Source organism: Ahaetulla prasina, chromosome 2, assembly GCF_028640845.1.
Source record: "Ahaetulla prasina isolate Xishuangbanna chromosome 2, ASM2864084v1, whole genome shotgun sequence".
NCBI lineage: Eukaryota > Metazoa > Chordata > Lepidosauria > Squamata > Colubridae > Ahaetulla > Ahaetulla prasina.
This window is the reverse complement of record NC_080540.1, coordinates 77159752-77182006: the sequence shown is the minus strand read 5'-3', so window position 1 is coordinate 77182006 and position 22255 is coordinate 77159752. Positions and strand designations below refer to the sequence as shown.

Below are 22255 nucleotides of genomic sequence, written 5' to 3'. Positions count from 1 at the left end.
ATGCGCGAGCTATTCTGGGACGAGGCTCTTGTTTATGGTTGCACTATAGCGCCATTTAGTTTCACTTATGTAATGTGAACTAAACTTACAGTATGCGCGGGCAATAAAAATAGTATATTTTCAGAAATTTAAATTGTCACAGGGAATTTTTTAAAATAATGCTATGAAAATTTTTTAAAAAGTCAATTTTATTTATTTATTTATTTATTCGTATTTTTATACCGCCCTTCTCCGAAGACTCAGGGCAGTGTACAGCCAATAAAATGACAAAAATCCCAACAAATTTAAAATACACTATCAAATTTAAAAAACTGATTCAATCGCTGTAACTTAAAATATTAGCTAAAATTTATCAAAACTAAAACCTTGGTAAAAACCCTATTAAAACCCACTAAAACCCCCATACTAAAATCAATCAGGCCAGCCCCACTTGGTGAAAAAAGAAAGTCTTGAGCTCGCGCTTAAAGGTCCGGAGATCAGGGAGGAGACGGAGTCCCACCGGCAGCTCATTCCATAAAGCCGGGGCCCCCACAGAGAACGCCCTTCCCCTGGGGGCCGCCAGCCGACATTGACTAGCCGACGGCACCCTAAGAAGACCCTCCCTGTGGGCGCGCACTGGACGTATCGGACAATGGGAGGTAACTGTCGGCAGCAGGCGGTCCCGTAAATATCCCGGTCCAATGCCATGGAGCGCTTTAAAGGTGATAACCAACACCTTGAAGCGCACCCGGAAGACCACCGGCAACCAATGCAGCCTGCGCAGGAGAGGTGTTACATGGGAGCTACGAGGAGCTCCCTCAATCCCCCGCGTGGCCGCATTCTGCACCAGTTGGAGCCTCCGGGTGCTCCTCAAGGGGAGCCCCATGTAGAGAGCATTGCAGTAATCCAGACGGGAAGTGACGAGGGCATGAGTGACCGTGCATAACGCGTCCCGGTCCAGGAAAGGGCGCAATTGGCGAATCAGGTGAACCTGATGAAAAGCTCCCCTGGCGACGGCTGTCAAGTGGTCTTCTAAAGACAGCCGTGCATCCAGGAGAACGCCTAAATTGCGCACCGATTCCCTGGAGGCTAACGATTCGCCCCCCACAGTCAGCGATGGAGTTAGCTGACTGTGCCGGGACGCCGGCATCCACAGCCACTCTGTCTTGGATGGGTTGAGTCGGAGCCTGTTCATCCCCATCCAGACCCGAACGGCCTCAAGACACTGAGTCATCACATCGACGGCTTCATTGGGGTGGTTCGGGGTGGAGATGTACAATTGAGTGTCGTCAGCATACAGCTGACAGCTCACCCCGAAACCACGGATGATCTCTCCCAGCGGCTTCATATAGATGTTGAACAAGAGGGGCGAGAGAATCGACCCCTGCGGCACCCCACAAGGGAGTTGCCTAGGGGTCGATCTCTACCCCCCTGTCAACACCGTCTGCGAGCGGTCGGAGAGGTAGGAGGAGAACCACCATAAAACGGTGCCTCCCACCCCCAAGCCCTCCAACCGCCGCAGCAGGATACCATGGTCGATGGTATTGAACGCCGCTGATAGATCTAACAAGACAAGAACAGAGGAACAACCTCTGTCCCATGCCCTTCAGAGATCATCAACCAACGCGACCAAAGCCGTCTCTGTGCTGTACCCAGGCCTGAAGCCGGACTGGCACGGGTCTAGATAAACAGTTTCCTCCAGGTACTGGGGGAGTTGCCAAGCCACTACACTCTCTACAACCTTCGCCAGAAAGCGAAGATTAAATTTAAAAAAAAGGAAAGTGCTTCAGTATTGGACAAAACCCCTACCACCCACCATGAAAGCTAGAATGCCCACTGGTGGACGGTAGGGACGAGGTTGACTACCGCTGGTCTGTAGTCAATGTAAATGGTAGCTGGTGGGAGAAAAAAAATGTGAAAGTACTATTTTTGTGAAAATTCTCAATGGCCAGTATATTTAAATGGGCTCCTATAGAAATAAAAAAAATATATTTCTAAACAAGGAGTAAATAGATTGAGTGCTAGATGGCCTCTTGTTTGATTCCCTGGCAGCTTGTCATACACAAAATATGTAATGCATAAAAGTATATTGCTCAGCTGATTGTTGAGTTGCCTTATAGCACAGGAACAGGAGAGAACTGGAAAGTAGCTCTCTCCAGCAACTCACTGCGCTTTGGGAGAGAAAGAAAAGAGGAATGGAACAAGAAGTGTCCTCTCCTCCTTTTGAATAATACTGCTTGCTGCCTTTCTCTTTGTACTAGATTATTTTCTCTCCTAAAAGATGCTTGACAGGGAAGGAGGGAAACTGCTTTCTTTGCAGTTGGGGGAGATGGATGAGGGGAACACATGTGTATACGTGTATACATGACAGCATAGCTCCTGTCTTTCAGTGCAGCTCTATGGTTCTAGGCAGTTTGTCTTCAGCCTGATCTAAACTATATTTATAAATTGTATACAATGTGATGTTAAAATTCTGCATGAGAACCCTACATGGCACTGAGGTTCTGCAGGGTCCTTCTTTCTCTTCTTGAGTCTCCAGAGAAGTTCATCATTGACTAGTTGTCATGACAACTCTGGATTACTTCTACTATCTGATGTAATGTATCTCTGACTAGCACTGGCTATAGAAGATGAGTTGGAGAACATGAATGTGTTTATGGCCTGTTGTGGATTTTCCACAGACCTATTTGGCTATTGCAGATATAATAGAAGAGAAGATATGTATCTTTAGCATCGTAGCTGGGTAATAAAATGTCTGCAAGCAAACAACTAAGCTCGGAGAACACCAAGGACTCCACTACTGCAGGTATAGATTGTTGGACCAGATGCCCTTTGGTCTGATATAAGGTAGCTTGTCTTAAATTGTTACAAAATTTGCTTTTACATTTATCTACATAGTCTACAAAATTGTAATGGATTTGAGCTCAGATTATTGTATGTTTAAACTATTTGTGATAATCTGAACATCAAACTACTTATAGGAAATGTATCTCAAGTAATGTGTATAAAAAAAGTACAACAGAAAAAACATCAGTCAATAATAGTCATACCATCTATTATATTGTGACTGATTTGGAACACCATTGATTACCAATACCTTTTATCTCTGCTTGGAGAAGTTTTGTGGATTCACACTGATTGCATATTGGCTTTTCTGCTACAACAAACAGAAGATTAGACCCAGCAAGCCTTTGAGCATGGAACAGCCTGGTGAAAAAGAGAGAGAAGATGATGAAGTACTGCTATCCTGTTATCCTATCCTTCATAATTTATAGAGTTGTGCTCTGCAAAGAAGAGCTTTGATAGTAGGATGTTTTTCTTAGTAAAGAGCTACAGCTTCTGAAGCAGCCATAATAGCTACTGCATTCAAATCTGTCTGTCTGTCTGTCTGTCTGTCTGTCTGTCTGTCTGTCTGTCTGTCTGTCTGTCTGTCTGTCTGTCTATCTATCTATCTATCTATCTATCTATCTATCTATCTATCTATCTATCTATCATCTCTCTCTCTTCCATATCCATCCATCCATCCATCCATCCATCCATCCATCCATCCATCCATCCATCCATCTCTACATATATTTGCTGCCTATCTCATTGAGGATGGAGAAGGTCATTCCTCTCCTGTAGTTGTAAGGACTGAGCTGAAGAACCAGAGTCTTACAATGTTTACTAACAAGAGGGGCTCTTTGTACTAACCTAGAGCAATTTCCACAGTCAATGATGGTGTTATAGGTATAGTTAACCGAACTAAAATAGTATTGGGTTTGCTTCATGATGCAGCTGGTCTCCTTGGATTCCATGTTTTCTGCTGAAACATCTTCTGTTTGGACACATAGTACATATAATGAGTCACAAATAAAAGTATGAAATTTTTAAAAAAATCTTTCCTACTTCAGCTAAAAAGCAGTTCATCTGGCTGGATTGACTTTTACTAAAGCTATGCTTGTGCCAAATGCTACTGATAATAGGGCAAGAATGTATGGGGGAAAAATTCAACAATTTATCTTGTATTTTTGTTTTGCCGTACTGTTTGTTTTTTCTCATCTACAGTATGTAGACATGTATTTTTTATTTTGTTGCTGAAGTATAACATTTTTATTTTTATTTATACAGATTCTTATATTTTATTTTTATTGTAGCAATATAACATTTCTCTGCTCAGTCTAGAGCACTATTTCCCAACCTTGGTAACTTGAATATGTGTGGACTTCAACTCCCAGAATTCCTTAGATAGCATGGGATATCTAGAGAGTTTTTTCTATCAACCTTGTTATTCCTTTTTGTTCTGCCATCGTCTACTAATCTACATTAAAGCTTGATGTGTTTCCCTGCCCAACTAATCCACCTTGTGAAATTGACTTACATCTGCTATTTTTTCCACTGCAGAAGGTCAATTTGGCAACTTATTGATGGCGCCACTCATTTTTTTTTGTCACGATAGCTCAGATTTATTGGAGTATGCGTTGGTAAAGATTTATATGTGCAGATTTTATGTTTGTGCCCCTAAAGTCCCCTGAAGCTGCACTCAGAATAACTAGGTCACAATCTGCTTCTCAAGATTAAAGACACAAAGATGGGGGATGCTTTTTAGAGACCCGAATCATTCAGTTGTAGCAAGCAAGCAATTTCAGTAACATATTCAGTCACATGGTAATGAAGGAGCAACTGACAGTCAGATAACATTTAATTTTATTTTCACTTCCTATATTAATCCAGCTACAGTTAATTTATAATGCTTCCTCCTGCCATTTCATTTTTTGGGGGCTGAGAAAAATATACAAATAGGGATTGTTACCTGTTTGAAACCAGCTGTTATAGGTTATTCCATATAAGAACTGCTGAAATAGAGACCTTGTGGAAAGAAATAACAATTAGGTGACTGTAAAAGAAAACAACTGCATGTCACAACACAAAATAGGTTCCTTGAATTAATTTTCTTTTGACATCTCCAAGTCGAAAACAATATATTTGTCGATATTTAGGGAAATTTAAAAAACAATAAAATGGTTATTTTAAATAATTCCATTAATATTTCGGTAACAGGTTGTGAGATCTGTCCTAGAATGGTTCATGTTTTGTTACATCATATTCTGTAGCTTATCTCATCAACTACAAGAGAAGAGAAGAGAGAAGAGAAGAGGAGTAGAGAAAAGAGAAGACTCACCATGCAGCTGCTGAACTCCACCAAGCCAGGTTCAAGAAATCTGCCATGGTTGGCTAAATATAAAGAAATAAAGAAGTATGTTTTTAAATAGAACACAGTTGTTACTAGGAAGTGAATGTAGTACTTGGGAAATCCAAGCCGAGTGAACTGCTGTTTTGCATGTGTTAATGGTGTAAATATCAATCCCTAATTTTCTTTTTCCATGAGTGGTGGGCTACTCCAAGTTTGAATTCCCTTGGGTGAGCAGAATGGTCAGTCTTGGTAAATATAGTAGGTGCCTATTTGAAGGGGACAATTATACAATCCAGATGGTATCCATGTGGCTTGTTACATCAGAGTTGCCCTTTTCTAACCATTATCAGTGCTTCATCTTTTACACATTCACCTGTGTGGACCCTCAAATAGTACTAGACGTTTTGCTATATCTCTTCTGCAATGCTTCTCTTTGTCACTCTTCCCTTATAGATTCCTGCAAGGTTATCAAACGCTTAATTAGTAAACCTGTAAATGATTTTGCTGTTTTACAGCTATCAGCCATGTCACGACATATTTGTGTCCAGAAGCAACATACTCTTAAGAACAATTGAACAGAAGAATGGAGAAGGAGTAGCAATAGGATCACTTGTGTAAGTGTTGTGACCCAGACCCAAGTAGGTAGGAATAAACTTAGTCCGTGGAAAAACAAACTTTATTTGAACAGCTGGGAATTACTTCATTCCCAGTGTCATTCAACTCAAAGTAAAACAAATGCCCCCCAACACAAATTCCTGTTATCTCACAAACCTTAGTCCAATTAGACAAACTGCCAAAGGCCCTTCCTGGCAAACGTCCAGAAGCCACAAAAACAAAGACGTACATGAAGCAGAAGACGGAGCAGAAGACGCAGCTACAATGTTGTTTTCCGGCAAAGCTGAAACACCGGTGCTGGTCTGTTTTAAGCCTTATGGGAGGGGCCAATCATCTCTTGGCCCTATTCCCAAGTTGTCCTCTCTGCTTGAGCTGCTCTTGCCTTCTGGTAGCTCTTCTTATGCATGCATTAGGAACAGGCTCCTCCTGTTCATCTGCCTCACTACTATCAGTCCCTGGAGACTCTGGAATCCGCACCTCACTTCCCGATGGCCCTGGCCTCACCTCAGCCTCATCGCTTTCCGACTCCGTTGCCAGCTCTGTAGGCTGCTGACGGACCACAACACTAAGGTCTCATACAATCAGAGAAGAACAATAGGAAATTTTACCAGTGCCAAAAAAAGGGGACAGATGGAAGTTGGTCCACTTGCCTAAAAAAATTACAGACTTGACAGTTTGGTTGGTCTACTAAGGTAATAAATCCATCAAAAGGCTGATAAAGTTAGTCTGGCACAATTTGTTTGTGACAAATATCCTTCTTTTAACTCAAGAGGGGAAGTAGCTTGCATTCCTCCCTGCTGAATTTTTTTTTGGTCATTCATAGAGATTTTAAAGTTCCATTTCTCTCAACTGATAGTATCCTCCTCAGTCAAATGGAGTGGCTTCTGATTTATATTTTTAGAGGGGGAGGTTACCTTTTTCTTTCCCCTTCCCTGGCTACTTCGTAAATTTAAATACTTGCCATTCAGTGATCTGAAACATATTTACACCTGTATATGCAATGCTTCAATCAGGTAAGATCTGATAGCATGGAATCCTGGCTCACCACATAGACCCCACGTGGTGCACTTCCTGTGTTGCTTGGAGCTTCTGGAGCACAGACAGATTGAAAGTCATAGGATTCTTTCTGTGTGAAGAATGAATTGTTGTAGAGAGCAGACATCAAATGGGCATCCACTTCACTGAAGAACTTTCCGACCTGAATATGGAATAGGAAAAAAGAACAATCATCAGTAATTTCTACATCATGTAAAAATGTTATCAGTCATACCTTTTATACATAAATATGCGAAAACAATAATCAGTGAATGAACTGTACTAGATAAACAGGCAGTTATATTAGAGTATTGAAAACTAATCTGGTAATTACATAAATATCACTGCAAAATGAAGCAAGTACACCTTTTTAAAAAAAAAAAAAAAAGAAGAGAAAAAATAGGTCACCTGATATTTGTAGTCTTCTTGGTTGGAGATCACCAGAAATCCACCATCATCAATAAGCACACAAAGCAGATCCTGCAACATGGGAAGAGGGAGTGGGCGGCTGCAATGACATGGAGTGTTGCTGCTATATTGTTTTTGCATAAAGAGGCCACTGGCCTTCTTTTTTCTCCCTTATTTTATTGCACCTTTTTGCTCCACATGGATGCAGCCATCAGCTTCCATAGGCAATTCAAAGTGCTAATTTTAAAGTGCCATGTCTTGGCATTAAGGTATCCTCAGGGCTGTTTCTTCAACCCAACTTGTCTACTTACCTGGTAGAATTTCCTAATTATTCCCCAGAGGGCAAAGAGGTTGAAAAGCATTGTTTCTCTACTCTGGTGCAGGTGCTTTTAAATACCCTTTTCCTTGGAATTTGAACAGCTCTCAGCTTACTTAGCTCTAGGATATTATTAAAAATTGAATTAAGAGAAATTTTGAATCTTGAATGCACTAGCTATCCATTTCTGTCTATTGATTTTTGATTTCTTGATGTATTTTGTTATTATAGTTTTTTATATAATTGTTTAGTCTTGAGTATTGTACCATGCATGTTTTATTGTTAATTCTTACTGATATCCATTGAGACTAAATTGACGAGGAAGGCTTAAACAGACAAACAAACAAACAAACAAACAAACAAACACACAAAACATCTTCTTGTGATCCAGACAGGGCAGTGATCTGGCACTGCTGTCTCTTACTTCTTTCGAGTTGTGAAAGTTGATCCCTAGACTTGCGTGGGAGGACAGTAACTGCTATAGGGTCCAAATGCACATCCCTACCAGTCATACGCACACATCTGCCCAAACATGTTTCACATACCTTTAAACCTCCATTTAAAATAAAGTGCTCTCAAACCACATTTAAAATCCATTTGACTTCCTTTCCCAATTCAAAAAACAAACAAAAAACCCAGTTCCCCAATCTACTTTTACAATTGAACGATTCCCCCCCCCTTTCCTATAATCCACTTTTAAAATAAATAGTTCTCCCTCCTTTCATTCATTTATTTTTATTGGTTAGCTGGCTGGTTGAATGATTTGCCGGGTTCTTCTACTGTGAAACCAAGAGTATTCGTTGTTGAAGGCATAAGATCAGGAGGAAATATGTTTGAGAGCAGGAAGAAAGAAGATCATAAGTCACCATCAAAGAAATAAGTTATAAGGAGGAACATTTTTAAAAGGCAGGTAAATGGTGGGAGCATGAAGTCTTTGCATAGTCTCCTGGGCCAGAAGGAGTCGTGCAATGATGTTGCAGCGATTTACCTTGTCATTAGTATCACAGTCCATCTCACAGCTTGTGGAGAGGTCACACTGCAAACCAAAAAAAGAAGGCAAGAAAATCAAGGGAATTCTAGACAAATCTTAGCACTGATTTATTTAAAGCCACATTATGTCAATAAATCATTCATAATCACTTTCTAACATTTCTATGGATTGATAAGAACGGTAAGAAAGGAAACTTTCCAAGATAATTTCAGTGGTTACCCTCATTCTATAACAGTAATGCTGTACTAAGTTATATATGAGGCATATTTCAATACTATTTGGAAAGGTGGATTTTTTTCTGGTTGTGTTTCCCACCTTTTAAGCTGTGATTTGCTAAGTAAAATACACCATACTAGTGTTTACTGGTTCCAGTTAATGTGTAGCAAAATTCAGTTTCTGACCAATTAAATGACTTTAAATGAAGATATTTGAAAAACTCCATATAAAACCTGGGAAGAGAGCATGTATTTATGATGGTTGCAGGATCACAGGATCATATGATCACCATCTGCAATCTTCCCAGCTGGCTTCTGACAAGCAAAGATTGTCTTAACGACCACATGATTCATTTATGTATAAATGACAAGAAAAAATATAGAGGAAGTAAATGAATTTGGCTGAAAATTAAGATAGAAAACAGCTAAATTTATTACTATTGGTATACAATTTTCTACACCAGCATTCCTCAACTTTTCTAGGTTGATGGCCCGGGACGGGGGGGCGGGGCAGGGAAAGAGGGGATGGTTTTGTGTGAGGGGCAGGAACGTGAGTGGGGCTGCCAGCTACGGGCACCCATTGTTCGCCCAAGTGGGGCTGCTCGCTCTGGGGCTACACACAGCACGCATATGCTGGCTTGCCACTCATACCACCCAGTTGTGAATAGGCCATGGGCCAGTAGTGGGCCATAGCCCACAGATTGGAGACCCTATTCTACACTATAGATTACATGGCTTAGAAAATGTATATCTATATAGGGAATATTAACTATGTTTCTTATGTTCATGTAAAAGGTAAAGGTAAAGGTTCCCCTCGCATATACGTGCTACTTGTTCCCGACTCTAGGGGGTGGTGCTCATCTCTGTTTCAAAGCCGAAGAGCCTTTGATCATGAGACTAATACAACATATACCATTTTCATGTTTATTAAAACCACAAGGTGTTTTATTTTAAAAAGAGTTAATTGTCTTGCTGTTGTGCTGTTTAGTTTGATATTCATCCATTTGTTTACACAGTTTTACAAATTCAGTAAGTTTTAAATATGTGAATATACTTTTGATTTATATACCGGAAACATATCACATTATGAAGAATTATGAATTTATCAACATGGGAGCTGGAAAAAATAAACTAAGCTATTGGACTGGCACATTAATCCCACATTTACTATCTTGAATAATCAATACATATTTGCTGTCTTTTTATGAATTGATTCTGTAGCAATATAATGAAAAGATTTATATGGTACATGATACATGCTTAATGAGGTGTTTAAAATTAAACTGAATGATTTTTGTATGTATTATTATTTATTTTTAATAAGATTTATAAGGCCACCCAACACAAACAGCATGGTTCTGGGTAAGCTAGAGCATAAAAAACAAGCAATACTCACCCAACCTACAACTTTAATACATATACAATATAAAAAATATAAAAGGCAAAATATAAAAGGCAACCAAGCCACATAGAATATTAGATTGGAACATATAATATAGTACATTTTTGTTGTTTCCTTTTGTCCTTTTATTGCCTTTATATATTTTAATTTTTTCCTTCTTCTTTTATTGTATATTAATGCAATATTTATTTATTTATTTATTTATTTTGAAAACAGAAATTCTATAGCTCCAACCATGCTGTTTTCAAAAGTCAGGATTCTAGAATTGTTCCTAGGAACACAACACACACACACACTCTGATTACTTACTCTTCGTGTTTTCTGCTGATCTGTTTGATTGCTAGCAAGGACTTTAAATTTTTGTGTCCAGGCCTCCAAGTCAAGTTTTACTCCAACAACTGAGGAGGAGAAAGAATTTTATTTTTTTATTTGCAGATAGAAAGTTTAATCTGAGGAATATGAATGCAAACACATTTGTTTATTGATCTACATAGTTTTCATATTTTTCTCAGATCTAGCACACATGTCTATAGAATTTATGCCAGCTCAGAAGCAATAAATGAGCAACCTAGTGACTTTCAAAACGTTGATAATATTGAGTTTTAAAATCTATTTGTACATTTAAATAATCTTATGAATTAGATTAGACTTTGTCTCTAGGCTATCTTGAAAAACTCCTCTGTTATTCTTATATGGCATAATTCTGTAAGAACACGAAGAGTTACACAAACCAGAACAAATTCAATATACATGTCAGCTATGTCCAAGAAGATAGCTGTCCAACATAATTGCACTCAAACTCAAATTTCAGAGGAGGTGGAAGGTGTATCTGGAAATATGGAATGGTTGTAGAGCTCCAGAAAGCCTATGCTGGACTAAGGCAGGTTAGATAGAATAGAATAGGATAGAAAATCTTTGGAACAAATCTCTAGATTACTTTACCTGCTGGCTTCAGATGCCTCTCTGCTATGTTGAGTTCTACAGCTGTACTAACTAGGATCCCAACAGCACTGCTGTCTGGCTCTGATCCTCTGTAGTTGGCTATTTAAAGAAAAGAGGGAAAGAAATTAGCATTTTCTGAGGGATACTACTGCATGACTGCTACAAGAAACTCTCTGGGCTAGAAGAAACAATCTGATAATGGACTATTTCTATGGTTTCAGGAATAGTTGTCTTCCTGCCAATGCTTACTTCCAATTCACTTTAACAAAATAAAAGGCTGCTTCTTCGATTCTGCTATTTAGTAATTAAGATCTTAAGCTACATCCATGGCTTCTACGTTGTCACAAGTCTATCAAATTCTGACAACCAACAACAAAAATTAAATAAGCACCATAAAATATAAATAAGGCCAAAGCAATTTATTTCCCGTGATTTGATGACTGAATGCTTCCTTCCCCCACTCCTGACACATACCTCTGCATATCAATTATGTTAAGAGTTTTCTTACAGAACAGTGTTTCTCAACCTGAGCAACTTTAAGATATGTGGACTTCAGCTCCTGGGATTAAGTCAGCATGGAAGCTAGCTTGAACAAGAATTTTGTTGCAATCTCCCGAAGCTTCATATTTATAAAGACCATCCAAATTGAAAATACACCAAAACTATCTAGTGATGTGCTGCAAGATTTTACTTACGATCTCGGTAAGGAGGCTTAAAGATGTAGCCTTTATTATCTAGGCTCCTTCGATAAAAGCTGGCATTGAAGGGCTCTCTGTCTTCTTCCCAATCTTCAGCAGCTCTTTCATAGAAATCAACCACACCCATAGAACATTATCAATTTCATTTTTCACAAACGTAGGCTCAAAATCAAGTATATGCATAAAAATTCTAAAGAGTTTTTAAAGAGGCAATCTGCTCTTCAGACGTCAAAACCTCAGATATTCATCAAACGCCATCCGTCCCATCTCGAGACAGTACTCTGACCAGTCCTTCTCCAGATGCAGGATTGGCCTGACCTTGACTGACAGGAAGAATGCTATTATGTCTAAAGACAACCCCTCTACTAAATCCCCCCCCTCCTACTTTCCCACACATGAGGAAGTGGCAGCACGGAAGCTTCTGGACTAGTATGGCTTCCAAAGCTGACAACGTATTTCCTATAAATTTTTCAATATGTAAATAAAACAACTATGTAACCCATGAGATTATAAAATGGCAATAGGGACAAGTCTTGGTGTCACTTGCTGCTTACAGAATTGCCTTTTAAAAATGAATTGAGTTACCAATGAGTTGAGTTATATCACTTCTTTTAGAAGATTGCAGAAAAATCCCAAAGTAAATCCTATCAATTTTTTTTTTACTGGGACAATAAAATGATTTTCATTTTGCATAAAGCTGAGTGCTTGACAAATCTACTATTTTTGTTTTTCCAAGCATATAAAATATCAGGATATTTATGAAGTCCCTAAAATGTTGCATTTGGTTTGGGAAGTGTTAAGTAGTTTTATTGCCTAGCACTTAGGCATTTAAGGCAAATCACTAGGAATACTTTCTGAAGATGGTAGTTAATGCCACAAATTTTTGTCTCCTACAGGATACAAGTCACAGTAATCTCATGATTTAGGACAGTTTTTCAATTTCATATCACATTCAGATGTCCAAAAGTAGTGTGGGTTTTTTCTTGCAGAAACAAAAGGTTTGTTCACATTTTTTAAAAAAACATATAGAGGAAATAAAAATGCTTGGCCTCATTAGAGGAAACTTCTTTCAACGCTGTGTTTCTTCAGAGGTGGTCAGCTGGGGCCCCACCAATTTTCTCTTTCCTTTGACCTAGTCTGAAGAATCTGGAAAGTGGCATTGATACCAGGCAGTCACAAAATAGACCATACATGTAATTCTGTGATGATTTCCAGAGGACCAACATGGATTGCAGAGACCAAAGGAAAGAAATTTGAATTTATCTGTACACATCTGTTTATCAATCACAATACCACCACAACAAAAACTTACTTGTTAGGGAAAACACGGGTGATGCCACCATCTGTGGCAACAAACACAGCTAGAAGACTATATCTGCAGTAAGATAGAAATCAAAGTGAAAATTTAGGAATAGGGTGGCACACTCAAAATGTCCCTCCTTCCTGACAATCATTGAAATAAGATAACATGATAATGAATTCGTTTTTTGCTGCAAGAGATCAGCGAGAAGCAATTTATATAGCATCTGTATAGCTGCTTTAAAAATTAAAAGAGAGATGTTTCATGTGCACTTCTGAATCACCCCTTTCAAAAGATTTGTATGGACCCATCTACCATTAATTTTCAACATGGTCTTCAGGCCATGTAATTTAGCTTATATTAACACAGCTGAAAGCTTCACATTGTCATGGAAAACTGCTTTAAAAAAGATGCAATTAATTTGCACTCAAATGTTTCAGAGGTTTTATTTACGTGCTTAAATCTTGATTCTTCCATACTGTTTCCACCAGCTGTTGTGTAATTCCAGTGTCCAGGATAAGGTTGTGAAGAAGGAAGTTGTCACCTTAACAGAAAGAACAAATATTCTAAAACCAGAAGTTTGCTTACCTGAATAGCCACTAGAATTTCTTCACTCGCCATTTTACTCAAAAAAGGGCAATTGAAGGCAATACCAAATACAGTAATTTGGATTCAGGATGCCCTGATCTAAATTCTTTAGCAGTATTAAACTGCCTTTAAAAAAATGAAGGTATAGATTTCTCAATGTTTTTGGAAACTCTTCTCAGTACTGGAAGTCAGCCAGCTCAGGTCTCTGGCTTTTCTTGCTGTTCTGAGTTGGAGATGGTAAATAACGTATTTCTGTATCTTACGCACACAGAGGCAGATTCCTAGAGTATTGTCATATTTTTTGGGCCATACCAAGTGTAATAAAGAAACATGGTAGAATTACATTTCCATATTTGACAGATATGAAAGGGGATTGACTGAACCACTTCCCTTGGGAAATGTATTTTTAACACCTAAAAGATACTTGATCAACACCTATTCATAAAGGAAGGGAATACCATGACTCTTGCTTCTTAATTGCTCAGTTGCACTAATTTACACTGAGAAACCAGGCTGGCTATGTAATGTAGGGTTTGTTTTAATGAAGTACATCCTGTAGTCATAAAACTAGAGAGCTCTAACCTCTGATGAAATGTGACCTGGTTCCAGCCAGATCAAGCCTGAAGACGTCTATATGCCAATCAAATGTAGGATTGGCAAGCAACATTATCCAATGACTGCATACTTTTTTAAAGATAAGTCCCATCGATTCCATTGGGGCAAGCTGATTATACATGTACAGGGCTAACTCTTAACTGTGGTGGCTGATCATTTATAACAGATTTTCACAAATATTCTCCAGAACAGTGGTTGGGAATTCTGGAGGTTGTAATCCAATGAATATGGAGGCTGCTAAAATGTTGAATTACATCCTTGTTTTATGAAATCCACCTTACCATAAGGTAACAATTCCCAGATACAAAAGAGACATATCTTAACACTTTATTTAAACAAACACGAAACTTTATTTATATAACCTATTTTAGGCAACTTTGCCCCACCCCATCTTTAAAAGTAGATTTATTTATTTATTAATCCATTGCTGCTTAGTAATGGATTTGCCTGAATTCTCTCACTCACAAAACGTGAAGGCTTCCTTGGGATGAGACTTTCTGTCCAGCACAGGCCTTTGGGATACTTACATTGTTTGGAGTCAGGCGTCACCTTTTCCATGAGGGCAATAAAGTTTTCCAGGAATTCAGTGTTGTTATCCGACAGGTTGAGGTCTTTGCAATATTCTCTGGGTTACGAGGAAGATTTGTCGATTGGAAGGATGAAAAAGTTGCGGTTAGTTTTCTTTCTCTCAGAATTGGCCTAATCATGTGCTCAGCACAGGTGAAGCGGCTACTCAAACTAGCTGGGTATGGTTAAGACAATGAAGGTGGGAAACATGTGGAGTTATTTAATGAGTCATATCCTCACCACCACCATCTCTGCTCAGAAGTATGATTTTGCGTTCAATGTGCATCTCATTATCAATATTTAGAGCTACTCGACCTTTATTTTTATAGATGTCTTAAATCTATATATGGGCAGAGAAAGAAATATGTGTAACAATCTAGTGTGTTTCAAATCCAATATGTGTATAATATGTACTAGTGAGTCTTTGAGAGTTGGGGCGATTGTATGAATGGGTTTTATGCTATGGCTCACAGTCTGCCAAGAAAGGCTGTTATTTGGCCTTTTCACAATGGTGTTACAGCACCTCTCAAGAGTAACCAGAAGGCTATAAAATAATACAAAGTCAATTTATGAAAGTGCAGTAGGAAGCCTTTGGGAATTTATTGGCTATATAAAAACCTGTGGCACAACTCTTTGCTGTTATTTACAGATGTCATAAAACACCACCTGAATGGTTTCTTAATGCCACCTAAAGTACAGCACACAGCATTGGGTAGTACTACTCATCACTGCATTTTCAGATTTCTGCAATAATTGTGCCACTCTATTTCTTTAAGAACTTACTGGCTTAGTTTAATTCCTCCAGGGTTTGCAACTTAATTAAACTCTTGATCTGCTTTTGTGAATTTCTATAGACATCAGTCTTTACTATGATTTTCAACAAGGCACTTATACAGAAGCATGACTGTGCTAGTTATAAAAAAACCTCTATTTTTATCAAGTATTGGAAAATAGCCTCATTTCCTTCCTCTGCCACACTTTCTTCTAGCGTTCACTGTAGCTTTCACAATGAAGTTGGGGGTAGGGGGAGGAAAGCAACACTTTAAAAAGGAGGATCCATATATAAGCCATGAGGTTCCTCAGTGAGATGCTAAGGGTGCAGATGTGATATTATGGTATCTGGTCTTTTTAGAAAGCAAAGGGGAGCTTGTGGATTTCCAGGTGTTGCTGAAACAAAATTCTGAGCTAGGATGGTCAGTTGTAAACGATGTCAGTAATGGAGGTTGATCAATATGTGGACCTAAAAAGCCCACCATTTCTCTAGAGGGAGCAGCAGAACTCAAGCTGTGAATATTATTATTTTTTCATTCTAGTAGTGATATTTGATGGCAGGGAATAAGTGAGACTGGTAATCTGGGACAAAGGTGAATTTCTTTACTGTCTCCTAAATGGGACTATCTCTTACCCACTTTATTTAGATTATTTCTGAAGATTGTATGCATCCCCAAATAAACCCTATTAAAAGCATGAAGATAAGTAAAAGCTATTTCTAAGCTAAAAGGTATATGCAGTGCCAGTTACTTGATATACAGCCTTAAATCTATTTTACTAAAAACCATTCCAGCTATCTTTCTAGACTCACTTTCAGCATCTTTTTAAAGGTTCCTTTCTGACACAATTCTGGTACAGGACTGCTTAATTTGCAATTCAGAAAGAAATCACTGCCCATTGCTTCAACAATGGCACTGCTTTTTTCATAGCTACTTATAATTGTTCTCTAACAGTAAAAGTTAGTCAAAGATGATGCGACAGATATCAACCTTACAGGGATTTTGCTGAGGATTTTGTACAGTATCTGTCTGATAAAATCGCTCAGATTCGGGACAGCCTGGACACTGATTGGATAGATCCAGGTGGGATGGCGGAGACGAGTCTTGAGAATGTTATCTGGGCTGAAGTCGATCCTGTGACTCCTGATGACATGGACAGGTTGTTGGGTAGGTTGAATTCCACCACATGTTTATTGGGGACCCGTGTCCCTTCTGGATGGTACTGGCCACACGGGAGGTTACACGAGGCTGGCTCCAGGGAGTTACCAATGCTTCTGTGTTGGAGGGTGTTTTCCCCGCCGCTTTGAAAGAGGCAGTGGTGAGGCCCCTCCTCAAGAAGCCCTCCCTGGACCTGGCTGTTTTAGCGAACTACCGTCCAGTCTCCAACCTTCGCTTCTTGGCGAAGGTTGTTGAGAGTGTGGTGGCATATCAGCTTCCTCAACACCTGGAGGAAACTGTCTATCTGGACCTGTTCCAGTCCGGTTTCAGACCCGGATACAGCACTGAGACGGCTTTAGTCGCGTTGGTGGATGACCTCTGGAGAGCCCGGGACAGGGGTTGTTCCTCTGTCCTGGTTCTATTAGATCTCTCAGCGGCTTTTGATACCATCGACCATGGTATCCTGCTGCGACGGTTGGAGGGATTGGAGGTGGGAGGCACCGTTTATCGGTGGTTCTCCTCCTATCTCTCTGACCGTTCGCAGATGGTGTTGGCAGGGGGGCAGAGGTCGACCCCAAGGCGCCTCACTTGTGGGGTGCCTCAGGGGTCTGTTCTCTCGCCTCTCCTGTTCAACATCTATATGAAGCCGCTGGGTGAGGTTATCCGTGGTTTCGGGGTGGATTATCATCTGTACGCTGATGATACTCAGCTGTACATTTCCACCCCGAACCACCCCAACGAAGCCGTTGAGGTGATGGGCCGGTGTCTTGAGGCCGTGCAGGTCTGGATGGAGAGGAACAGGCTCTGACTCAACCCTTCCAAGACAGAGTGGCTGTGGGTTCCGGCGTCCCGGTACAGTCAGCTTACATCATCGCTGACTGTGGGGAAGGAAGTACTGACCCCCAGGGAGAGAGTGCGCAACTTAGGCGTTCTCCTGGACGATCGGCTGTCCTTAGAGGATCATTTGACAGCCGTCGCCAGGGGAGCATTTTATCAGGTTCACCTGATTTGCCAGTTGCGCCCCTTCCTTGACCGGGACGCCTTACGCATGGTCACTCATGCCCTCGTCACTTCCCGCCTGGACTATTGCAATGCTCTCTACATGGGGCTCCCCTTGAAGAGCACCCGGAGGCTCCAGTTAGTCCAGAATGCGGCTGCGCGGGTGATAGAGGGAGCACTGTGTTGCTCCCATATAACACCCATCCTGCACGGCCTACACTGGCTACCGGTAGCCTTCCGGGTGCAATTCAAGGTTTTGGTTAACATCTTTAAAGCGCTCCATGGCTTAGGACCGGGATACCTTCGAGACCGCCTTCTGCCGCCGATTGCCTCCCAACGACCTGTGCGCTCCCACAGAGCGGGCCTCCTCAGGGTGCCGTCGACCAAACAATGTAGGTTGGCGACCTCCAGGGGGAGTGCCTTCTCTGTGGTGGCACCAGCCCTGTGGAACAAGCTTCTTCCGGGATTACAACAACTCCCCAACCTCCAGACCTTCAGACGTGAACTGAAGACTTTATTATTTCAGCACGCTGGACTAGCCTAAGAATAAAATGTTTTAGCTAAATTTTAATGGGTTTTTAACCGTTTTTTACCGTTTTTAGTGATTTGGCTATGATAATATTTAGTTTTAATTGGGTTTTTAATGCTTATTTATTATATTGTCTTTTAATATGCCTGTGAACCGCCCTGAGTCCTACGGGAGATGGTGCGGTATAAAAGTATGATTAATAAATAATAAATAAATAAATAATAAATAAACCAGTTTTCTAAAAAAAAAAAAAGCGATATCAGTTCTTTTCTTTTAAACTCCTGAGTTTTTGAAACTCAGATTTTTGATTGTAAATGGATAAAAGGTGAAACTGTAAGTTGACATGGCGGCTCCTATTTCTCCAAATATGGATTGGCTGTATCATGGTAACATCAAACAATATTGCTAATGAAGCTATCCCAGTCTAGCACCTTCCTGACGTGTTGGGAAGTTCCATAATTTCCAGCCAGCAGAAGATACCAAATTTGGGAAGCCAAGGAGAACTGACAGGAAGGGGACAAAAATGTTAATTCTTCCTTTGCCCACTAATTCTGTCCACAAACATTCTCTTCTTTCTACTTTTGTAGTTTTAGTTTATTTATATTTGTAATTTTAGTTTATTTTTTTATAGAAAAAATAATGGAAATTGGAGGAAGAGTTGTTGAATCAGTATTGTGAAGATGGATTAATTTATCATCTTTCTTTCACTTATCTGATTCTGCAGCATTATGAAATGTATCCAGGATGGGAAATATCTTTCTTACGTATCATTTTCTTAATAGACATCTGCTTGAGTTAAGCAGATCTAACTTAAATGGAACACACTAATTCTAATTAGATAGTTGACTTCTTGAATGGCAACAACTGCAGTCCAAATCATATACCAGTGTATTTGTGCCTGTTTATATGCATATATGCATGTAGCACTATCTCTCTATTTGTTAAGAGATACTACCCAATTCAAATGTCTATGAAGATTCTCAGTCATCCAAGTCATGGTTGCCCCAAAGGTATGCTTTTTCAAAAGAACTGAAGAAGTTTCTTTGATGAGAAGCGAAACATCTTCAAGAAAAACAAAATCCAGTTGCCTTTTAAAAAAGCACCTTTGGGACTACCCAATTCAAGTGTAGTCAGGAGCATTGGAGAATTAAGCAGGACAAGATCCCAGAGAAAACAACAAGTTAACAAGCTTGGTGATTGGAGCCTGAATTACTATCTTGAGAGGTGTTGAATCTGGAGGCACAACTGCATTGTTTCTTGCTTTTTCTCTTTGGTCTTGGTATGGGATTTTAAATGAGGGATAAAAATACTTACCTCTCTCTTAATGGAAAGAGGAGAGATGAAGGTTCAATGATTTGTGAAAAGAGTAGAAGATTCTCTTATCTACAATGTTTTGATACAGAATTTGGTTTCCCTCAAAAGATGCTAAGGCCAAAGTTGCAAATTCTAGCAAATTCATATCTATTTCATCACCTATTGCGCAACTTACCATATGCTCTCATTAGATATGATCTCTTCATTTATTGTGGTCACAGTCCAACCCAATAATTAAAATCGGTGTCACTATTCTTATCTTTTTTATTTTTTTTGGGTGGGGTGCGGTGGAGGAGAATAAAAGTCATCCATCTTTAGTTGAGTTTATATTAAGTATGAAAAATGTTTCTTCTCTGAAACTCCACTTTTTGAGAAAGTGGGGGACAGGATAGGAAAGAGTGGAAGAGGGACATATGAGAGAAAGATCTGGCTTACTTGTGGAACAAAACAAGATTCCACAATGCACAGAAATTTTCAGGACAGTCACAAGTGAACCGCTCTTCACCATAGCAATAGAAAACATGATGGCCAGCCATGCTTTACTCCAAGATTATGCATCGAAATACTGATACAGACACATATAGAAACTGTAGACATATCTGTACCTTACATTTAGACAGATAGGTGCTGGCATTTGCTTGCAAGAGCTGAGCTTTATATATTAAACTATTTATCAGCTCGGTCTTTTTAATGGGTTAACATGTATGTAAGATTGTACCTTGCTGTGAGTCTATGTGTCTGCAAATATGGGCCCTTGTGAATTGTAAAGATATATATCAAAACTAGGCTTGTTCCCATCACCATTTGCCATTATCTTTGGGAGTTTTTATTCAACTGAAGCAACAAAGTTTGCATGATCTAGTTTTGCATTGCCAGTTACCAAGGTCTGGGGTTGGAAATAGAGTGTGTGTGTGTATTCCTTGCTTTTTTATATTGTAGATTTCAGAATTAAATATTAAGAAATAATTTAGAACAGGATAGAGACTGCAATTTAGAGAGTGATTTTTCCGGGTTCATGACAAATGTCACACGGGATATCTCATCAGGTGACCAGATGCAGAAGATGATAGTATCCTGTATCTTTTAAAAGCCATGTAGCTGAGGGGATAGCGATGGGTGTAATTTGTTTAAGACATCTGTCACAAAAAGTCGGTTCAATGCAAAAGCCTGTCCATGTATAAATGGAATACATTCTGTAGATAAAACTGCTTAGCTATGTTGCACAGGCATCTTTGGCACAAAATCAGTAAGTCCCTTAAAAGGTTGGTTCAAATAGAGAGTTAATGAATTTGAACCAAATAGCAGGTCCAGTTTGCATCTCATTTGTTAGATCCAACATAAGTAATGTGTATGAAAGCAGAAGCAATTAAAATATATTCTGGAGAGTAGCTGGATAAGATTTGATGGTCACCAGTTTGTAACAACTTTTTCATAGAAATAAAATACAAGTTTATTTAGCTTTAATAACCTTTCGATTTTCCATCACTGTATGTTAATGCAACATAAAACCTGGGCCGCCCAGTTTATTTTGCTGCTTGAAGAGCTATATATATATATATATATATATAGAAAGAGATACATATACACAATATTTTATCCACCTATGTATCTACACAGATATGTACAGATATATGTGCTTGCACACCCACAAATAGATTATCAGTGATATATGGTTTCTGAAAATTACCATGGACTGTTGGCCATATTAGTAATGATGAGACTTCACAGCATATTGCTGAAAGACTAATGGGGCTGAAAGGCTAATAAATAGTGTAGCTGGAATTAAAGAAATGTCATAAGTAATCAGTAGGAATGAATGCTTGCTGAAACAGAAGCCTGTTTGTTCTGATATAATCATAAATCTGCATTTCTTGACCTCTGATAGCTTCCAGTGGACTACATGACACCTCGTAGAATTGACAATATGGCTATTGGTCGTCTTAGTTGCCACTGGGGGGAGATGTGGTCCAACAAATATAAAAGGAATCAGGTTGGGAAATTCCCCTTTATTTTATGACTATCTACACATCTATACAAAAAAGGACATATTCTCAAAAAAAATCTTAAACCTAAACATTTTAACATAAACTGTTATCCATGATTTATATGTCCCACAGAAATCATGTATTTCTATGCTGGACAGTGTTCAGTGCAGAAAAAGATACCCATTAGTAATGATAATAGGGTGATCACATCAGGAGTTCAAAAATTCAGATAACCAGTAAATGATGACAGCAAAGAAACATATAAGACGAAGGCCTATGGTAGCTATCTGGATTTTTGTACTCTGGATTTGATAGCCCTAAATGATAAAAAACTAGGAATTTTATAGCTCTCCTCATGTATTATCAACTCCAAAAGCAAAGCACCGAATGCAACAAATGTCAGAGATTTCCATTCACTGAAGTTGCTAAACTAGAATCAACAGAATTTAAGAAAATAAGATATACTTCCTCATTCATCCAGATAGAGTTACCTGGAACTTGAATCATGGCAACTGGACTTTTCTTTTTTGGCTTGAAAAGCAGTGGCAATTTTCAAACCAAAAAGAAAAGAAGTCCAGCCGAATGCTAGTTTCTAACCAACCCTGCTCAATAAGACCAGTACAGAATGTTTGGATTGGTTCAGCATTATATGGAGG

The 22255-nt window shown here is 39.3% G+C and overlaps 1 protein-coding gene across 3 annotated transcripts in view; it reads right to left on the bottom strand.

Moving 5' to 3' along the window:
- The window catches only part of CACNA2D2 (calcium voltage-gated channel auxiliary subunit alpha2delta 2), a 663083-nt gene that overhangs the window by 2835 nt on the left and 637993 nt on the right, over positions 1 to 22255 (bottom strand). For 2 of the 3 annotated variants that reach the window (XM_058167293.1, XM_058167292.1), the window contains 13 exons: positions 14805 to 14902; positions 13528 to 13618; positions 13087 to 13149; positions 11772 to 11875; positions 11077 to 11175; positions 10444 to 10532; positions 8515 to 8562; positions 7211 to 7282; positions 6813 to 6965; positions 5141 to 5193; positions 4772 to 4827; positions 3673 to 3796; positions 3071 to 3186 (listed from right to left, as the gene is read on the bottom strand). In XM_058167293.1, the coding sequence (XP_058023276.1) occupies positions 3071 to 3186; positions 3673 to 3796; positions 4772 to 4827; positions 5141 to 5193; positions 6813 to 6965; positions 7211 to 7282; positions 8515 to 8562; positions 10444 to 10532; positions 11077 to 11175; positions 11772 to 11875; positions 13087 to 13149; positions 13528 to 13618; positions 14805 to 14902 (1166 nt within the window). The remainder of the gene's footprint in view (positions 1 to 3070; positions 3187 to 3672; positions 3797 to 4771; positions 4828 to 5140; positions 5194 to 6812; positions 6966 to 7210; positions 7283 to 8514; positions 8563 to 10443; positions 10533 to 11076; positions 11176 to 11771; positions 11876 to 13086; positions 13150 to 13527; positions 13619 to 14804; positions 14903 to 22255) is intronic. The other variant, XM_058167291.1, reaches the window with a different exon arrangement.